Source organism: Typopeltis vanoorti, chromosome 9 (genome assembly GCF_054136105.1).
Source record: "Typopeltis vanoorti isolate ZY-2024b chromosome 9, IOZ_Tvanoo_1.0, whole genome shotgun sequence".
NCBI lineage: Eukaryota > Metazoa > Arthropoda > Arachnida > Uropygi > Thelyphonidae > Typopeltis > Typopeltis vanoorti.
In genome coordinates, this window is record NC_143557.1 from 99118981 (window position 1) to 99137898 (window position 18918).

At 35.7% G+C, this 18918-nt stretch overlaps 1 protein-coding gene across 1 annotated transcript in view; it reads right to left on the minus strand.

Moving 5' to 3' along the window:
* The window catches only part of LOC150103291 (transcription factor E2F5-like), a 119051-nt gene that overhangs the window by 57250 nt on the left and 42883 nt on the right, over positions 1 to 18918 (minus strand). The window contains exons 5-6 of the mRNA XM_090397885.1: positions 13880 to 14128; positions 4171 to 4357 (exon numbers count right to left, since the gene is read on the minus strand). Of these exons, the coding sequence (XP_090254011.1) occupies positions 4171 to 4357; positions 13880 to 14128 (436 nt within the window). The remainder of the gene's footprint in view (positions 1 to 4170; positions 4358 to 13879; positions 14129 to 18918) is intronic.

Consider the following 18918-nt stretch of genomic DNA (forward strand, 5'->3'; position numbering starts at 1 on the left):
AGGTGATAAAGCTACTGCCTCGTATAGCTATTGTATATCTGACCAACATAATTAATTCCATCTTCCGTTTCGAACATTTCCCTTCCTGCTGGAAGGTGGCGGATATAATCCCAATCCATAAGACCAGAAAAGACCTGCACCTGCCTCAAAGTTATAGGCCAATCAACCTCATCTCAAATCTGGGTAAAATTGCAGAGACAGTTATTCTTACCAGACTCCAAGCCTCCATACACTAGTTAAACATTCTTCCTAAAGAGCAGTTTGGGTTCTGTCAATTCCATAGTACCACACAAGAGATATATAGACTAGTGGAATACATCTCTATGGGATACAATTGGCATCAATGCTCTGGCTGTTTTCCTTGACATAGCCAGTGCATTTGATAAAATTTGGCATTTCGGATTACTGCATAAACTGATCTCAACTGGAATACCATTTTAAATGGTTCACCTAATTAAATCATATCTTTTTGACAGGCATATGCAAATCAAGATCAATGGTGCGATATCAGCACAGAAACGTATCTTGGCTGGAGTCCCACAAGGATCCTTATTGGCACTAATTCTGTTTTCCATATACATATGTGATATCCTGCACAATCCATTGTCATCTATCATGGCCCTTTACGTGAATGATACAGCGATATTAGCCAGATCTCTACAGCCACATCTCACCATCAGGAAACTGCAAGAAAACCTACTACTGATTGAAAAATGGTTTGCCAAATAGAGACTTCAAGTGAATCCCCAGAAGAGCATAGCCATGCTATTCTCCAGAAGACCAATGCTTCCTAAAGGGGACATTTACCTGTTTAACACAAAAATCCCGTGGCAAACAGAGGTTAAATACCTTGGTGTACTGCTGGATGAAGGCTGACTTTCAGCTGCCATATCAAGGCTCTCTGTGTAAAGACATCAAAAGCCATTGCTCAGCTCTATCCTCCAATCAACAGGAACAGTAAGCTGAACACCAGAATCAAATTACTTATCTACAAACTGATGGTTCGTCCTATGCTCACTTAAGCTTCTCCAGGTTGGAGCCATACCGCTGATACTAATATTCTCAAGTTACAACGTTTGCAAAATAAATGTCTGCGAATGATCCTAAACGTCCCATTGTTCATAAGAAATGTGCAACTCCATCTGGACACAGATGTCTCCCTATATTTACACTTTCCTGCAGACTATAGCAACAAAGTTCTTTTCAAAAGCATCTGTACACCCCAACAAATTGGTTCAACTAGCTGCAAATTAGGATGCAACATATTACTTCAAACATAAAAGACCAAAAGCCATCTTAAACTCCAATTCTGATGTCTAATCTTCAAGCCTGCTCAGGGCGAGCAATTGGCTCATAAATTTTTCCAATCACTGTTTCCCTATCAGATAGCGGGGAGTATGAAAAGCATTTTGCTTCACCCTTTATGTCAGAAATGTTAATTGTTAATCGTTGACTTCTGCTTCAACCTTGGTATCTCTCCTGGGTCTGGCTCCCACTGAAGAGACCTCAATAAAGGTTGAAACTGGTCTCGGTAGTGGCCCTTCCCATTATTCATTGCATTATACATGCCTGAAAGGAGGTGTGCTTTGCATTATAGGATACATACTAAGGCAAGTGATATGAAGTCATTAGCCTCTATATATAAAAATAGCTCAGACGTGAATATATTTCACATGCAAAACTTTGTTTTGCTTACTTGGGAAAAGGATTAAAGCCAAGTATAAAATTTCTTGGTATCTTTACTATATATATATATATATATATATATATATATAGGTCAACATTATGAAATCGGAGGGAGAAATTATGAAAAAATGCAGCTCGAATGAATTTTATGTCACTTCCAGTACAAAAAAGTTGTAAACATGTAGTACTGGAATTGGGCCGTGGATTTTTTTTACTTTTCACAAAATCTAGAAATTTCACTCTAAAGTCTGAATAGGAGGAGTTTTTCAAGCCATTTCAGGCCTCCAAATGAATGGAGTAGTGGTCTTATACCAGTTGATGAAATTGATCTGCCTGAGCATACATCTGAAAGAAAAACCACCATGGATTGGTCAACTGCTTACTGGAAGAAAATATCCATATCTTTTCAAAAAATTTAGCAAAGTAATACAATCTTCTAACTGAAATGGAATTAAGACTGAACGTAACATGTCGGGATATCTTCAATAAAGATTTTGTAAGCCTAAATTACATAGGTATATGATGGAATTAATATTCAATGGTATATAGTAAGAAATGTGATGCATGGAAAAAACTGATGGGTTGCTTAAGGATCAAAGCCAGATAACTGAGAGGAGATTTCCACATTGCCTTTAAGGAATGCAGAGAACTGACTGGGCTTCTGACCCAATGTCCGGTTCTCACTGTTATGTGGTGCATCCATTTGTAGGTACCTACTGGGTACCGAGCAAATGAGGATGTGCTGGCAATTTGGACTTGGCTGACCAAACTGTACTCTTTATCATTTAAATTAGAAATAAACCTGATGGTATAACATGAGATTTCATGCCAGATGGAGTGTCAATTAAACAGGGCTCCTGCCTTTTTTGTCAGGCAACAAGGGCAAACAATGAAAGTCAGCTACTGGAACAAACTGCAACCCACCATTTAGAAGAACAAACCCAATGTCATAAGAACTGAAGACAGTTACCACCAACTTAAGGAGTATCAATGGAAAGGAAATCAAACTTACAGAACTAGAAAAGTCCCACATGGACATAACTGGAATTGCTGAAACAAAAACTACAACTGTGAGATCCCACTTAACAATAAGTATAGGATGTTATAATCAGAAAATATGATCAAGGAAAGGAAGAAGCAGCAATAGCATTCAACACCAAACATGAAGGCAAACTTCAGAAGAGGGAAATGGACAGTGAAACTTAATTTTGCCTATGATCCAACAGAAGGTTCTACTAAGGAATATCATTAGAGCAGGCAACTAACAAAAATAATATGGAAAAAGTGGTGTCCTTGTTGAAGATCTAAAAAGAAGAGTAGGAAATGAATCACATCAAGAATACAAGAACATTTTGGGAAAAATGCAAGGGCTAATAATAACGGTAAGTACCTGCTGTATTTTTGCTCAGGATACAGACTAGTCATTACTAACACCATGTTTCAACATAGATATCTGCACAAGTTCATTCATGTGGAGAGAAGACAAAAAATAAGAAAGCCTCGCTGACTATTATTGTTGATAGTGATATCTTTATGTTGGTTCAGGATATAATAGTATGCAGAGGATTTGAAACTGGAAGTGATCATCACTTAATTTTAAGTAGTATAAAAATGAATATGACAAAAATGAATGATTGTTCAAAAGAATAATGCAAGCAAGTTTTAAAAGAAATCAGTGTTTACAGGTAAACTGTAAACTCAACTATTTAAACATTATTCAAGAAAAAAATCATTAATCTTTGTGAAAGTTCTCACATAAATCGTGATTTATGTGATGGATAAATTAAGTGGGTAATAGCTAAGAGGATTTACCTGATTAATATCCACAGAACAGAAAAGAATTCAAGTGGCTCAGCAATTCTACCATATATCACATGTTCCTGGAACAAGTGACTAGTAGATATACACATCTAACAGTTATAAGATGGTCAGAAATGGCAATGGTCTCTTATCATTAAATTATTGTAATACTTATACAAGATAATGAAGATTCTATTTATTTATTTAGCTTTTTTTAGAAATCCAAATTGAAAACTAAACAAATCTCCAATGAGTTTTTGTTACATAATTTCACTTTTGACTTCAGCCATTTCTGATAATGTGACTAGACAGAAACATTTACAATATGGAAAATGTACAGCTAACAAATGATAGGAATACATTACTCTTAAAATATTAATTTTAAGAGTAATGTATTCTCTTGTCAATGTATAGTCTTGTAAGAGTAAAAAATTCCTGATAACATAAATGGCCAGAAAATTATTTTATTAATATTATACAGGTGTCTCTATGGAGTCAGAAGACTCATTATGGGAGATTCATTCATTATGAAGGTACATAAGAATTAATAGTTTCAGAATGATGTACTTCCTTTTTGATTAGGAAAAATTTAAGTTAATGCACTGGAATACCTTTTTTGCATGGATTTTTAATACACTCCTTTAATTTCAATGTATTACTGTAATAACAGACGCAATAAAATACCTTGAGTTGATTGCAAAGGATCTGCTTCTGTTTTCTGAGAAGCTTTCTGGCTACGGGTAACAGGGGCATTTGTAGATGATGGCACCACCACCTGTTGTTGAGCTGCCTTTCTTGGTGAATGCCTTGTTGCCATTCTTGTTACTGGAGGAAGTGGTGGTGAAGAGGTATCCATTGGATCTTCTTTGGACTACAGAGGTGCATTTAAAATACATACATTTAAAAAAAGAAAATAGAGTAAAATATTCCTTTATATTGTAAATTATCTTTCTTAACTTGTAATCTACATGCTATTCAGAAAAATCAAGTTTAAAAAATGCTTCTCTGCTTACCAACAACTTAGTTTCAGTGTACAAGGTACAGACCTACTCTTATCAACTGTGCATTTAGAATGATTATGATATAAGATTTCACATCTTATCTCATCTCACATCTCATAGCAATTGACCACAGCACTGCACACGAATGACGAATCATCACTGTATGCAAAACAAGATCACACAATGCATGCCAATAAATTGACTAATTTACTACTAGAAGAAACTAAATTACCAGAAGAAACATTTATTCTTATATTGAAATATATATCTCCCATATTTTATTCATTTGTTTTTTCTCTATTGCAGTAATTTCACAATTTTACTGAAAATCAGTGTTTATTCTAACACATTAATGTGCAGGATATGCTGAATTAATGTTTTAATTAATAAAATGACAGCATTTTTCACTGCAAAGAATATCAAGTAGAAACAAGATAGCATTAAATATTTTATGTCTGTATAATTGTTTCATTATTGAACAATTATACAAGTGCAAACAATGTTTGTAATTTTTCAGAGAGAGAGAGATGTGTGTGGGGGAGGGGGGGGAATAATGAGTGTCAACAGAATTAGAAGGGTTCATTTCTTAATCCTCTTTTTTTTTTTTTAAATCTTACATTTAATAATTAAGAGAAATGTCTTTAGAACTGACTTAATTATTTCATTGCAAGTCTTTTAAAGAAAATCATTTTGAATATTGTTTTCTCATGTTCATTTAAAAGGTTCAGTTCTTCCAAGGCACCTTCTACAAAATAAACTCCAGCAAAGCAGATGCTGATTGCTTAGTCTTAACAAAGTGGAAAGTTCAACCCTGGATCTGAAATCCTCCTCTAAGGGTTCAGAACTATTTTTCCTCCTATATGAATGAAAGACTACTGGAAAATAAACAGTCATTAAATACTCCATATGACTATTTTAAAGTTATTAGTAACAAACATTTCACTTTCCCTAATTTATATACAGTACATAACACCATTATTATATGAATTGTGTGAATTTTAATCCATATGTTATTGTTAACAAGGAAAGTATGAGAACACTGAAATGAGTTATATTAGTTGTGATGGAAATCCTCCACTTCTGTTAGCAAATGCTAAAAATCTGTAGTGAGTAAAACGATTTTGTTATAACTTCGTATTTATAAAAACAAACAACTCTTCTGGGTAGCATGTATTTCTTGAATATTTCATCATCATCATCAAATTCCTGCCACGTACCCTCAACGGGGGGGGGGGGGTACATGATATGATGGCACTACATGAAAAATTTACATCATTACTAACTTCCAATCTACAATTTTCTCCAAATCAGTCTGTTACTTGTCAAGACTCCAACATTATCAGATCTTATATTTCTATCGTCTAAGGCACTTTTTACTGCATCAATCCACCTATATCTTGGTCTTCCTCTGGGTTGTTTTGTTGCCAACCTGGCAGAGAACCCTTGTATTGCTAATCTTTCTACGCCCATTCTGTTTAAGTGACCATACCACCTGAGATTAGCTCTGTTAACGAATTCCTGGATGCTGACAATGTCAAGTTCTTTCCTAATATCCTCGTTTTTAATATGATATTGCCATCCATGCCATTTGTTTATGCCCCTAATCTTTATCAGGACTCTCATAACTGCAGTCTCTAGTCTTTGATCAAATGTTTTACTTCTGACATAGCTCTCAGATTCATAAGTTAAAACTGGTTTGAACACTGTCTTGTATACAGCTAATTTAGTGTTCCGACTAATTTCTCTCCTATTCCATATGAATTTATTCAATTGACTTCCTACAATACCAGCTTTGTTGATTCTGTTGTCTATTTCCATATTTAATTTACCATCTTTACTAAAAATCGTGCCTAAGTAGCTGAAATGTTTTATTTGTTCGATAGGTTCTCCATTCAACAATGCAGTTGATATTTTCAATGCTTCTGCCTATTTTCATTGTCTTTGTCTTGTTATTGCTGACCTTCATAACTGTTGTGATATCTATTACAAAAGTTATTCAATTTAGTCAGGGAATCTTGCAGACTTGTAGCGGATTTATTTAGAAGTATAACATCATCCACATAAAGCTAAGAGCTGACACTAACATCTCTAATTTTGATATCAGGTTGAATACCACTTTCCTTCATAATGTGATCCATATAGATAATGAATAACAGAGGGGATAATGTACATCCTTGTCTGACACCAGATTTAACATTAAACCATTCTCCTGTACTTCCTTCAATTCTAACTGCTCGCTTAAAACTCAAATAAAGACTAAGTATTGCTTGATATAATGCCCCATTGACACCATATAACTGTAGCGTATTGAATAGCTTCTCTCTTGGCACCTTGTCATATGCCTTTTCCAAATCGACAAAACTTAAATACAGATCTTAGTTACATTCCCATGATTTCTCAACAATTTGTTGTAAAGTGAAGATTGATCCTCACAGCCTCTATTTGGCCTGAATCCAGTTTGTTCTTCACCAAGCTTTTCTTCCACAATTCTTCTCAACTGTTTCTTAACATACTTGCATATATCTTACCAGGAACACTCAGTAGGGAATTACCTCTGTAATTCTCACATTCTGTTTTATTTCCCTTTTTATATATGGGTACTATGAGAGCTCTACTCCAATCATCGGGAATTTGTCCCTCTGTTCAGGCCTTCTGAACTATGCAGCGCAACCATTGTAAGACGTTTATACCTTCATACTTCAGCATTTCTGGTCGAATATCATCTACTCCTGCTGCCTTTCCACATCTCAAGCCTTTGATGGCTTTTTCTACTTCCAGTATGGATATGTATTCCTGATTGTATGCTTGTTCAAAGTTTTTTACCACTGTGCTAATCACTGCTCTTTTCATTTAGCAATTTTTCGAAGCAATTACTCCATACTTCAAGGATATATTTTTCTCCAGTTTTCATGTCACCTTTCTTCTTTCACTATGCATTATTTACACTTCCTATGCGGGGTCTGCATGTTACTTAGATGCGACTTCTTGTTAGTACCACTCCCAACCTACCTGACGCCTAGTCTGCCGCTGGGGGAAGATATATTTTTGGCTGTAGAAGTGTATGTTCATGGTGGCCAATTTGCCTGCTCACAGGATGAAAAACGCCAGATAAATTGGTGGAAAAAAATCCTACTGCTCGTGCCCAAGACCGGATAATTTGGCTATGCCTGAGGAAGTTCCTAAAGTTCCTCACATCTTCGACAGGAATCGGACCTGGGACACTCCTTCCCCAATCATATGGTTGTGAAGCACAAAGCAACTAGGCTAACCACACAGACTTTTCATGTCACCTTTATCATCTCTAATTCCATTTATAACACTTTTTCCTCCATTTCTGAGCTTTTTCAACAACCTCCAGAATATATTGCCACCTTCTTGATATTTGTTTTCTATGTTTTTACCAAAGTCTACCCATTACTTTTGTTTAGCTAGTTTTACACAGTGTTTGGCTTTCTTACATTTGTCTCTGTATTTTCTACGAGCACAAGCTGACTTATTTCCCAGGAACTTTTGATATGCTTTCTTCTTTCCTTCACTGCCTCTTTAACTTCCTGTGTCCACCATGCAGTTATGATTTTTCTATCCTTGCAGACAACCTCACCACATGCCTCTCTGGCTGAATCGATCAGGATTTTCTTCAAGGCTAGCCACTGAATCTCCAAGGTTTGGTTAATATTCTCAAACTCTTTCATTTTTTCTTCAATAATCTTTGTGTATTTTAGTCTACAGTTCACATCTGAGAGCTGTCCAACTTTAATTCGCTTTAAAACTTTTTTATATGTTCTTCTCTTCAAAATGAAATTCAATTTTATTGTTATGTTGTTGTTTTTCTATAAATTTACTATTATTATTTCTCCTGTGCCTACTAAGAATAAATCTCTATATGATCTCTCTGGGACCCGTTTCCCTTTTCAAGTTCTGACGATATTTGTTTGTTTTAGCTGCGCCAGTCAGAGCTTTAGGACAGAAAATTCTTGTCCAAGGAAACCTTCCCAGTGGTCAAGTGTTACCTAATCTTGTTAAAAGAATTAAGTATCTTCAAGTAATCTTAGCATACAGTCATGGCCTAAATGCTCTCAACTTCCTTTATATTCCCCTTAACCATAGGTCTGTGGTTTTAAGAGTGGTAAAATCAGTCTCATGCTCAGACAAAACTCAAGCTTAGATAGAAAAACATTTATTAAATGGCTAAAGAGATTACAATTAAGTTTAACATGTTTAGCTAGTGTAAAACTAGCTAAACATGTTAAACTTAATTGTAAAACTAATTTTACAAAGGTAAATCATTGAAATCATTACTAAATCACTAGTTAAGCAAATAAGAAATATATTCAAACTGACAAGTATACTATTCACATTCCATGGGTGAATTAGGTTCACACATAGCACGAAATATAAGATCAATTTCTAAACTAAACTTTATGTCATTTTTGACCCCTTTACATTAAATTAGGAACTGCACAATCTTAAGTTCTCAGACTACTAGTCCAACACAGTCACTAAATCACTGAGCACAAAGTTTCTTTAAAGTTCTTTTTCATCCTAGTCAGAATCTTGTTCCTTCTTTCCCTCTAAAGTTAATTATTACATAGGTAAAAAAGTTTCAGTACTTTACCACCTTGACGTGAAGATGTCGTGGTTCTTTCGTCCGTCCTTTGTGAGTGGATATCTTCCTGCTACGGTAGATTGCCGCCACCTGGAAGTCATGTGTTCGTTACGAAATGGCCACCTTTCTCTCCTAAACATTCACTCATCTCATGGTTTGCTGCCGTTAGCTTGACTGTCGTCAAAAGGAATCCTTTGCCATTTCAATAGGCGAAAGCTTTACCTATGGCCCAATTTGGAGAACTGCCATCATCTCACGTATAGCATGCCTGACTCCTTCCCCAATCATATGGTTGTGATTGGCTGCTAAGCCAGTTAGCAGCCAGGAAGGAGGTTGCCGTCCGGAACCGTCGATCGGTCAGCACTGCTGGTCCACACGAGAAAAACCGGAACAGGAAAAAATGGGGCCATTCAAACACGTGTGAACTTGTACTTATCCTCTGTTACAGCGCCCTCTTTCCACATTCGAATCTTATTCACGGCGCCTTCCCATTCGCTCTCACGTGGTTGCGTCACACTTCTGCTCGAAGAGTGCTCTTTTCGCGGATTGCGAATTCAGCTCGCCTTCCATGAACGCTTTTGCTTCGGGCATTACGTCATCGTAGGCAGTTAGCTAGCAACCTTTGTTTGCACTTAGACATACATTCTTACACAGAGCATTTTAAAATATCCACAATTTCTTAAACAATACATTTTTACTTAGATATACAAATTTCACTTCTATTTTACTTCTTTCTAGGGTAATTCTAACATGTTTTCTCTTTGCTTTCTTGACTAAAAGTACAAGTATGTCTAGCTCAGAATTTTGTTTCTTGTTAAATTCTGACTGAATGACCCTTTTGATAAAAAGGTCCATGTTCAGGATCTAATATTATGCTGCTCAAGACTAAATAGTGATGACTTAGATGATACACCCGTGCAAAAATGCTCACTCAGTAATTCAACTATTTGGTTTGGTTCTGTTACCTCCCCACCATCAGCACTTTTTAAAGTCATCTTTCCCTGGTCATTCCTCCTTTTACTTGCCACAAAGCAAAAGAACTCCTAAGGGTTTCTTTTGGCCTCATCTTTTTAATTTATTCGTATGGAGTTTCCTCCCTTTTTCTCCCCTGTCCCTATTGGGGCGAGTTGAGCCCCCTCACGGGGGGTAAGTATTTATGGCTGTAGATCCGTGTGTGTTCACGGGGCGGGTTTGCCTGTTTGCGGGATGAAAAATGCCAGATAAACTGTCGGAAAAACTCTACTGCCTGCGCCCAAGACCGGCTAACTTAGCTATGGCCGAGGAAGATCCTCAAATTCCTCACGTCTTCGACGGGAATCGAACCTGGGGCACTCCTTCCCCAGTCGTATGGTTGTGAAGCGCACAACCACTAGGCTAACCGTGCGGACTTTGGCCTCATCAGCAAGCTCTCTCTCGTAATTAACTTTGGCCATCCTTACCATACCAGTCAACCTTCTTGCCTACACCTTATACTGCTCATGGGTATGCTGATGACCTTTTTCTTTATAACCCCTCCACAATTTTTTCTTTGTCTGCAACTCCTACTTAATGAAGTTATTCATCCATCTAACTCCTACCTGATTTATATCCTTCTGACTCTAGATTATACATTCAGATACTGCTTTCTTTAAACACCCCCTTGACCACCTCCCATGCACCAACAATATCTCTCCCCTCCTTCAAATTCTTATGCCATTGTTCTGCTGAAAGCTGTCTCTTCACCTTGTCATAATCACCTCTTTGCAATTCCACATATATTCCTTCTTAATAGAAAATTCTGCATGTCTGGCAATCTCCCAGCTCAAGATTACATCATTGCTTTCTCCAACTGGAGGCAGCATAGCTAGATTGGTAAGTGTCAAGTTCTCTGATGCAACGATCAGATCTAGCACTCTTGAACCTGGTGTCCCCTCCATTACATGTTGCCTCAGGTAATCATCTCTTAGCAGCTGTATAAATTCTATTTCCTTCCCTGTCTGTGACCATTCCTCCTCCCAATCTATGTCCCCACAGTTGAAATCCCCCCATAATAATTACTTGACCTGCACCCATCAATGCTAATTTGTGAGTGCATGTTAACTACATTCTCCCATATACTCCCCTCCCCTGGATTATAGCAGCAGCCAAATGCATATTTAGTCCTGTATCGCTGACATCCTTTATTTTATTTTACTGACATCCTCTATTCTCCTCGTATCAATGAATCATCATACAAAATCCAATCCTTATTTTCATGCTCAATTAAAATGAATTTAATTATGTGTTGTATATGAGCAAGTTACGTGTTATAATGTCAGTCACTTAGCACAGAAACAAACAAAGTTAATTGTTTTCCACATGTTGGTTTACTTATCACCAAATGATGAGTGAATCATTCCTGGAAAAAAATGTTTCATTTTCGAGCATTTTAAAATATATATAGCCTATGGATTTATGAAGTGACTGTAAATACAAATTTACATAGACAGTTAACTGGAAATGAAACTATTCTAAGAAACAGGATATTTCTTTTAGTTCTTTAGTACACAAATGAGAGAAATCAGCAGTTTGTACTGATGTCTCAATTCAGAAAGGAATAACAAATGGCCAGATTTTTAACATCATACAGCAAGCCAAGTGCACAAATGACAAAAATAGACCATACATATTAATGCTTGTAATCTTTGCCTTTGCAAAATTTAGAAAGAAATAAAAGATTACATTATGAAATAGTACATTGATGAAAAGAAGAATAAACATCGATATTGCTATAGCCTAAATAAATGCAAACAAGAGACCATATATAAATCAGGATTATATCATTAAGATGTCATTCTAAACAAAAAGTGATGAATCCACTTAAGGCACTATGCTTTTTTTTCCTTTTTATTAACATTATAATTTTTCCATTATAATACCTATTTAATGTTATATTTGCTTACAGATAACATACTTCTACACACACACACACACACACACACACACACACACACACACACACACACACACACACACACACACACACACACACACACACACACAAAGAATATATCTGCTGGTAAGAGAATAAACAATGCCACTATATTCAGCTGACTGCACAGGAGCACTAATGTATTGTGGGAAAGTATAATTATATAATTTCGGGGGACGGGGGTCGGCTGACACGGGTTTGAATCTTTGAACAATCACTGTTTCAGAGGTCAGATAAATGATAGATTACTGTATTATTGATGTAAAAATGTGAGTTGTAGAGTCAGTTTTTCTGAGTTGTTTAGTTAAAAAAAACAAGTTCTGAATTAAAAAACTACTTGGGCACCGGCTGGGGAAAAAAGCATATAAAAAGTTTTTCTCGCTGACCAGAATCAAACCTATAATGGTCTTTTTTCTGTCAATCTAGTGTCATGAAAGTTATGAGGTTACACAGGCATGAATGCATCTTAATTTATCCAAACATAAGGTTTTTTTTTTAAATTCTATATACACTAAAATATTTTTTGTGCTTTATATTTCTGCAGTGCTATAATCCAAACACATGAGCTAAAAAAAGGAATGAAAATGTTCCATCACTAGTGGTGCACTAGTATTTAGCTACTTATCTTTTAAGGTAGTGAACCAACAAACTTTATATAGATAAAGCTTCTCCTGAAAAGAAGTCATCAAACCTCCATATCCTTACAAAGGAAGTCTGGACAAGTGACAGTTTTAACCACATTCTGTAGAGGAAAAATTCCAAGATTTTTCAGTAAATGCTTATGACATAATTGCAATTATTTTTTTAAGTATCCAATCACTATATGTTATGTATCCTATATTTCCACCAGTTATTTATCCAAATGTGTTTGTGGATGGTAATGATAGCTGGGTATGGGAAAATGTAATAGCAAATATAAATTATGTCATTGTTTAGTGCTAATTTTTCTTCAATATTCTAGACCCAATTAAAAATATCAAGCAGCAACTTACTATGCACAGACAGAGAATAAAATAATCTTATGAACTGGGAGTAAATATCTTCAACCTGAGCGTTAACAAATGATGATATTAAAAACATGATGCCATCCTCTACTAACTTAATTGTAAATTTTACATTCATGTTACTATTTATGTAACATAAGAATTCATGATTATTAATAATATAAACTTAATCATTTAGTGCTGTTATAATAGCCGAACATTGGTATTGATATTAGAAAACAGATGATGAATTTATGATAAACTTGTGAATAATGTTTTCAAACAATTAAGATATTATGTTCAAAGTGTATCTATTCAGCCACATAGAAAGTTTCCATGAATGTTACAGCCAGTAACAACAGTATCAAAGTTATCAGGAAGGAAGGGTTATATTCAGCCACATAGAAAGTTTCCATGAATGTTACAGACAGTAACGACAGTATCAAAGTTATCAGGAAGGAAGGGTTATACACAGAAATTAATTTTTTTTTGCACAAATCATCCAGTTAATATGAATAAAACTCCATTCTCTAATCAGTTTGGACCAACGAAACAATTTCTCAAAATAATTAATTAAAATCAGATGGGATGATTATTTTATTTTTTTTAAAAAAGGTCTGGTGTACTTTGGTTTAAAACTATCTGAAAATCACATGCAAGCCATTTTGTATATCAAGCAAAAACCTGGAATTTCTTAGTAAGAAAATATAGTTACCTCAATCTGAGAAAAACTAACTCAGTGACAGGGAAAATTCCTCTTATCAACAGGATTGTTTAGACCATCCCATATTTAACAAGTTAATTTTTTTTTTTTTCTAACCAAGTTGGGAGGATGTTGACATCTGTTACTCACCTCAACTTTGTGTTTTCTTTGGTGTAGTCTACCTACTGCCTGAGTTAAGTTTGATGTTCTCTTTCCTCCAACAGTTTGCCTTGTTAGTCTACTGTAAGTACGAGGTGTAGAGTTTGCATCCTCTATAGAATTTTGATTTTTGTCATCTGTCTTTATCTCAGAAGAATTATCTGATTTTAATTTAACCTTTTTAGCAGGAGATTCTTGATGTGTCTTACGCTCCAGTTCACGCAGTGCCATCTGCTGCACCTATAAATAAATAAATAAATAATAAAGTTGCTAATATTCCATTTGAATGATTATGTAGAGTTCACCTGCAAATATTTTTCTCTTTGTGCATGTTTGCGTGCATACAAATCACATATATTAATAAAATACAACTAACAAACCATTTTTACAATGATGAATTTTATTATGAGTAATAGGAAGTTAATTCACAAATACATCCTCTTTCCTTCCACAGGAATATGACCATTATTTTGAGACATACGCTAGAATAATCTATTACATTTTCAAAGATGTTAAATTATTTCAATTTTAAATGTATTCAAATTAACGAAAATCAACAAGAAAATACGATGCTGTATGAGTAACTCCAACATACATAATTTGTTTTGTTATGTACAAGACTTCATCAAAAATTGGGAGAAGAGAGTTAGGAGATTGGATTAATTTCTTGAAAGTGACACTTACCAAGGTAAATAACTTATGGGACATACAGGCTTAGGAGAGTCTCTGACATCAACCATGCTGAATAAAGTACAAAAAGTATTTCAAAAAGTTAAAAATAAGCATATGCATACTTAAACATGATGATGATCATCATCAAATTCCTCATACATACCCTTGGGGACAGGATATTATAGCAGTACTAAATGAACATCAGTACCAACTTCTGATTTTTTCGGCATTTGATGAATTTGTGAAACAATACAAACTTCCGCTTTTTAAACTTGTGTCTATTAGTACTGATGGTGCTCCTGCAATGATGGGTAATAAATCAGGCTTCATTTCATTATGTAAAAACTGACAAATATCCAGATTTTTTTTAACGTACCACTGTGTTATTCACCAACAATTTTTTCCCCAAATTAAACTGCTGTCCATCAAAATTACATTATCAGATCTTATATTTCTCTCTTCTAAGGCACTTTTTTTACTGTATCAATCCACCTACATCTTGGCCTTTCTCTGGGTCTTTTTCCTGCCACTGGCAAAGAACACTTGTTTTTGCAAATCTTTCCTTTTCCATTCTGCTAAAAGGACACCATACTACCTGCGATTAGACCTGCTAACAATGGCAAGTACTTTCCTAATACACTCAATTTTTAATAAAGAAAAAAGTGTGTGCAAAAAGTTATTTACCTTTCACACTGTTTTTAATACTTTGATCCCCCCTGCACTATGGTGTCATGAAAAATAAAGGCTATGTTGAATGTCAGTAATAGCCATGACAGCAAACCTAATAGAAATTTTACACTATCTACTAATAATTGTCTGGACGACAATGCCTGTTATTTGAAGTTATGGAACATTCCAGGTTTGTTAATAAAATAAAAACTGGCATACAGATAGTAGTAAGCAGTATTTCACTGTAGCAATTAAATACAGTGGTATGGCAACACAACATGAACTCGGCAACTTTGAGAAAGGTGTTACCATGGGCTGTCACATAGGTGGCATGTCCATACGTGCCATCACTGCTCAAATGGAGCATCCAAAATCAATGGTTGACGATATGATCAATAAATGGAGATGTTCTGATAGCACTAGTATAAGAAAACATCCAGGGTAGCTGCCAAAATTGGCTGACAGCGACAGGAGGATGTTAAAAATTGGTGGTACGCAAAATAACAACTATAATTGGCACAGACTATCCATGATGAGTTCCAGAGTGCAAGTAACACCATGATTAGCACTAATACTGTACAAAAAGAACTCCATTTACTGGATTTCCACAGGAGAGGAGGCACACAAGCTGAACTCATAACAACGAATAAGGCAGCTTGTCTGGTGCAAAGAGCACATGAACTGGACAATTCACCAGAGAAAATGGTACTTTGGAGCAATGAATCAAGGTTAACCTGTTTCCAGCTGATGGCAGGGTGTGGAGGCAGCCCAGTAAACACTTGTTATCACAGTGTGTTGTACCCACAGTAAAGTTTGGTGGTGATGGAGGAGTAATGGTCTGAGGTGTATTCAGCTGGTTTGGAAGCCATAGTTCCATGAAAGCAGCACAGTACCTCGATATTCCAGAACAGACTATCAAGTCCTATGCCATAAACCTGCAGCTATTATGGAGGGGTATGAAGAGATGGGTGTTAAACGACTTCCCTGGCCTGCACAAAGTCCTGACCTCAACCCCACTGAACACCTGTGGAACAATTGGAGTGGTGATTGAAGTCCAGAGCAGCATGTCCTCTATCTGTCGCAGAACTCAGTGGTGCTTTGATGGAGGAATAGAGACAAATTCCACCTGATGTTTGCCACACATTGCCAGAAAGCCTCCTTCAAAGTGTGCAGGAAGTAATGAAAGCCAAAGGTGAACATACCAGATAGGGTTCGCCTGCTGGTATCAACTGTAAATTGCTAGTGTCCAGACAATTATTGGCAGACAGTGTATTTTACACTGGTACAAAACTAAGGATAAACATTATTTCTGAAGATTACAAATCGGACAAATCAGCTTGGGGAAATTTGTGTAACTGATGATTTTGAGTAGAAAGCAGGTACACATTCACAGTTTCGAATTGTGTGCAAAGGGGTCATGTGGTAACACTCAAGGATAAAAGGCAAAAGTTTGCACTAAGAGAATTATGTTTGAAGGAAGTCTTTTCGTGAACGAACAAAGTTGCAAACTTGGATATGTTGTAATGTCTCAGACATCATCTAGATGACTTCATGCAGGGAAGAATTATTGGAAAGCCTGAAGAAGGCCACAGAATTTTACTGATATTGCCAGAGAGTTTGAAATCTCACATAGCATTGTATTGAGGGCACTGGGCAGCATTTCAAATCCATGGAAAGTGTTCCAGACATAGGTCACCCTCGCTCTACCACAGAGCATGATGACAGATTTTTTATTATAACTGTAAAGCGTAATTAATGAATCATGGCAGATCAGCTTCATTCAAGCACAAGTACACAGATATCTCGACAAACTGTGGAAAGACATCTACGTCAAGTAGGCCCATACGCCCAAAGGCCAGTAGCTGTGTCCCTTTATCTATACCCTCATTGTAAAGCATATTTTCAGTGCTGTTGTATTCATAAAAATTGGACAAAACACCATGGGCTAATGTACTCTTTACAGATAAGAGTCATTTTAGTCTTTCCTCTGATTCTAGACAACACATGATCTGGCATGAAAGTGATACTACTTACCATCGTGAGAATGCTGTTGAAAGGAATAGATACAATGTTGCTGGGGTCATGGTGTGGGGAGGCATTATGCTTCATGGATGCACCAAGCTACAAGTGTTGGAAAAAAGGGGACGACTATGACTGGTGAACGATATTGCAGCAAAGTTCTTCAATGTCATGTTTGACTGTTCCGTGGTGCTGTAGGCAAAGAATTCATTTTTATGGATGACAATGCCACACCACATCATACATGAACAGTGGAGATACTTCTTGAGACTAAGGATATTAATTGAATTGAGTGGCTACCATGCTCCCCAGATCTAACCTCCACAGAACACATTTGGGACACAATAGGGAGATGCACTGTTAATCGAAATTCCCCTCCAGAAAACAAACAAAGCCTTATTCTTGCACCATCCTAGGCCAGTTCAAAAACTCCTGAATCACTTGGTGCTACGACATTGTGAGAGCTGTAATGCAATTCAGGGTGGACATATTCCATACTGAAATGGCTCTCAGCATAGTTTTCTATAAGCACTGTACATTAATTCCTTAACTATGTCCTTAGGAAATTTTTACTTATGCCAAAAACACGCTGCAATTTAATTTGTATAAAATTTATAACACATTTTTTGTGTACCTTATCAGTATGCTGGCAATAAATTTATGTACAAATTTGGCTGTAGTAATAATTTTTTTTTTTTGTGTACAGGTAAAAATGTAGTTGGTCCTTGGCTTCTGGATACCAGTGTATAAGTGGTTTATACTTTAACTTGTGACATACTACAATATGTACAATGGGAATTAGGTACATATTGTAACATGTACAGTGAATTACATGGTATTTAAGTCAGTTGTTAAGTAATCCATTGAAGAGTAAGGAACTCTGGATTTTTTATTTTATTTTTTTAATGTTCAAGAGTTAGGGCAATGAGTTATCAGTGCTCCAACTCTTCAATGTAACACTAATATATCCATGGAATGTATATTGGAAGTGTGTTAACATTTATTTTAATGTATATCCTAGTATATGTTGTAATTTCCTTAAGCCATTTATTAAAAATAATATATTCAGTATAAATGTTTCCATCATTAATTAATGACCAGTTTTAATTTTTAATATAAATGATATAAAATGTTTTAATGTAATATTTAATATTTAAAATTAAACTGAATGTATTCAATATTTAATAAACTAACATGCTTAAATTTCCAATTTCTATTTTTATCTCAAATTCAGGTTCATACTTAAAATCATTTCAGATAAAAAAAATATTGGGGGGGGGGGAGTTGCTAATTGAGTGTTTTATAATAACTGCATTCATGAAAGGTTGAAACCAATAGTCCATTCATGTGGTGCAAATGTAGTAATCATTAAATAATCTAGAAATCCTGCTCTCTAATGATCTTATATGGTGTGTTTTTAAGCCACTTCACACTTAGTATGAGACCACCACCCTGATAAGCAGGTTTCAACACTAGGTAGTGCCTGGTGTCATCTTTTCCCCAATAATGATGGTCTAAAAATCCCAAGCATATGGAAGGCACATATTCTACCCACAGAACCTTTCTCCATAAGAGTGAACTATAAACAGGACTTTAGATAATCCAGAATCTTAAATCTAATATAATAATTGTCATGTTAAATCAGGACATCAATGTTACTATATGAAAGA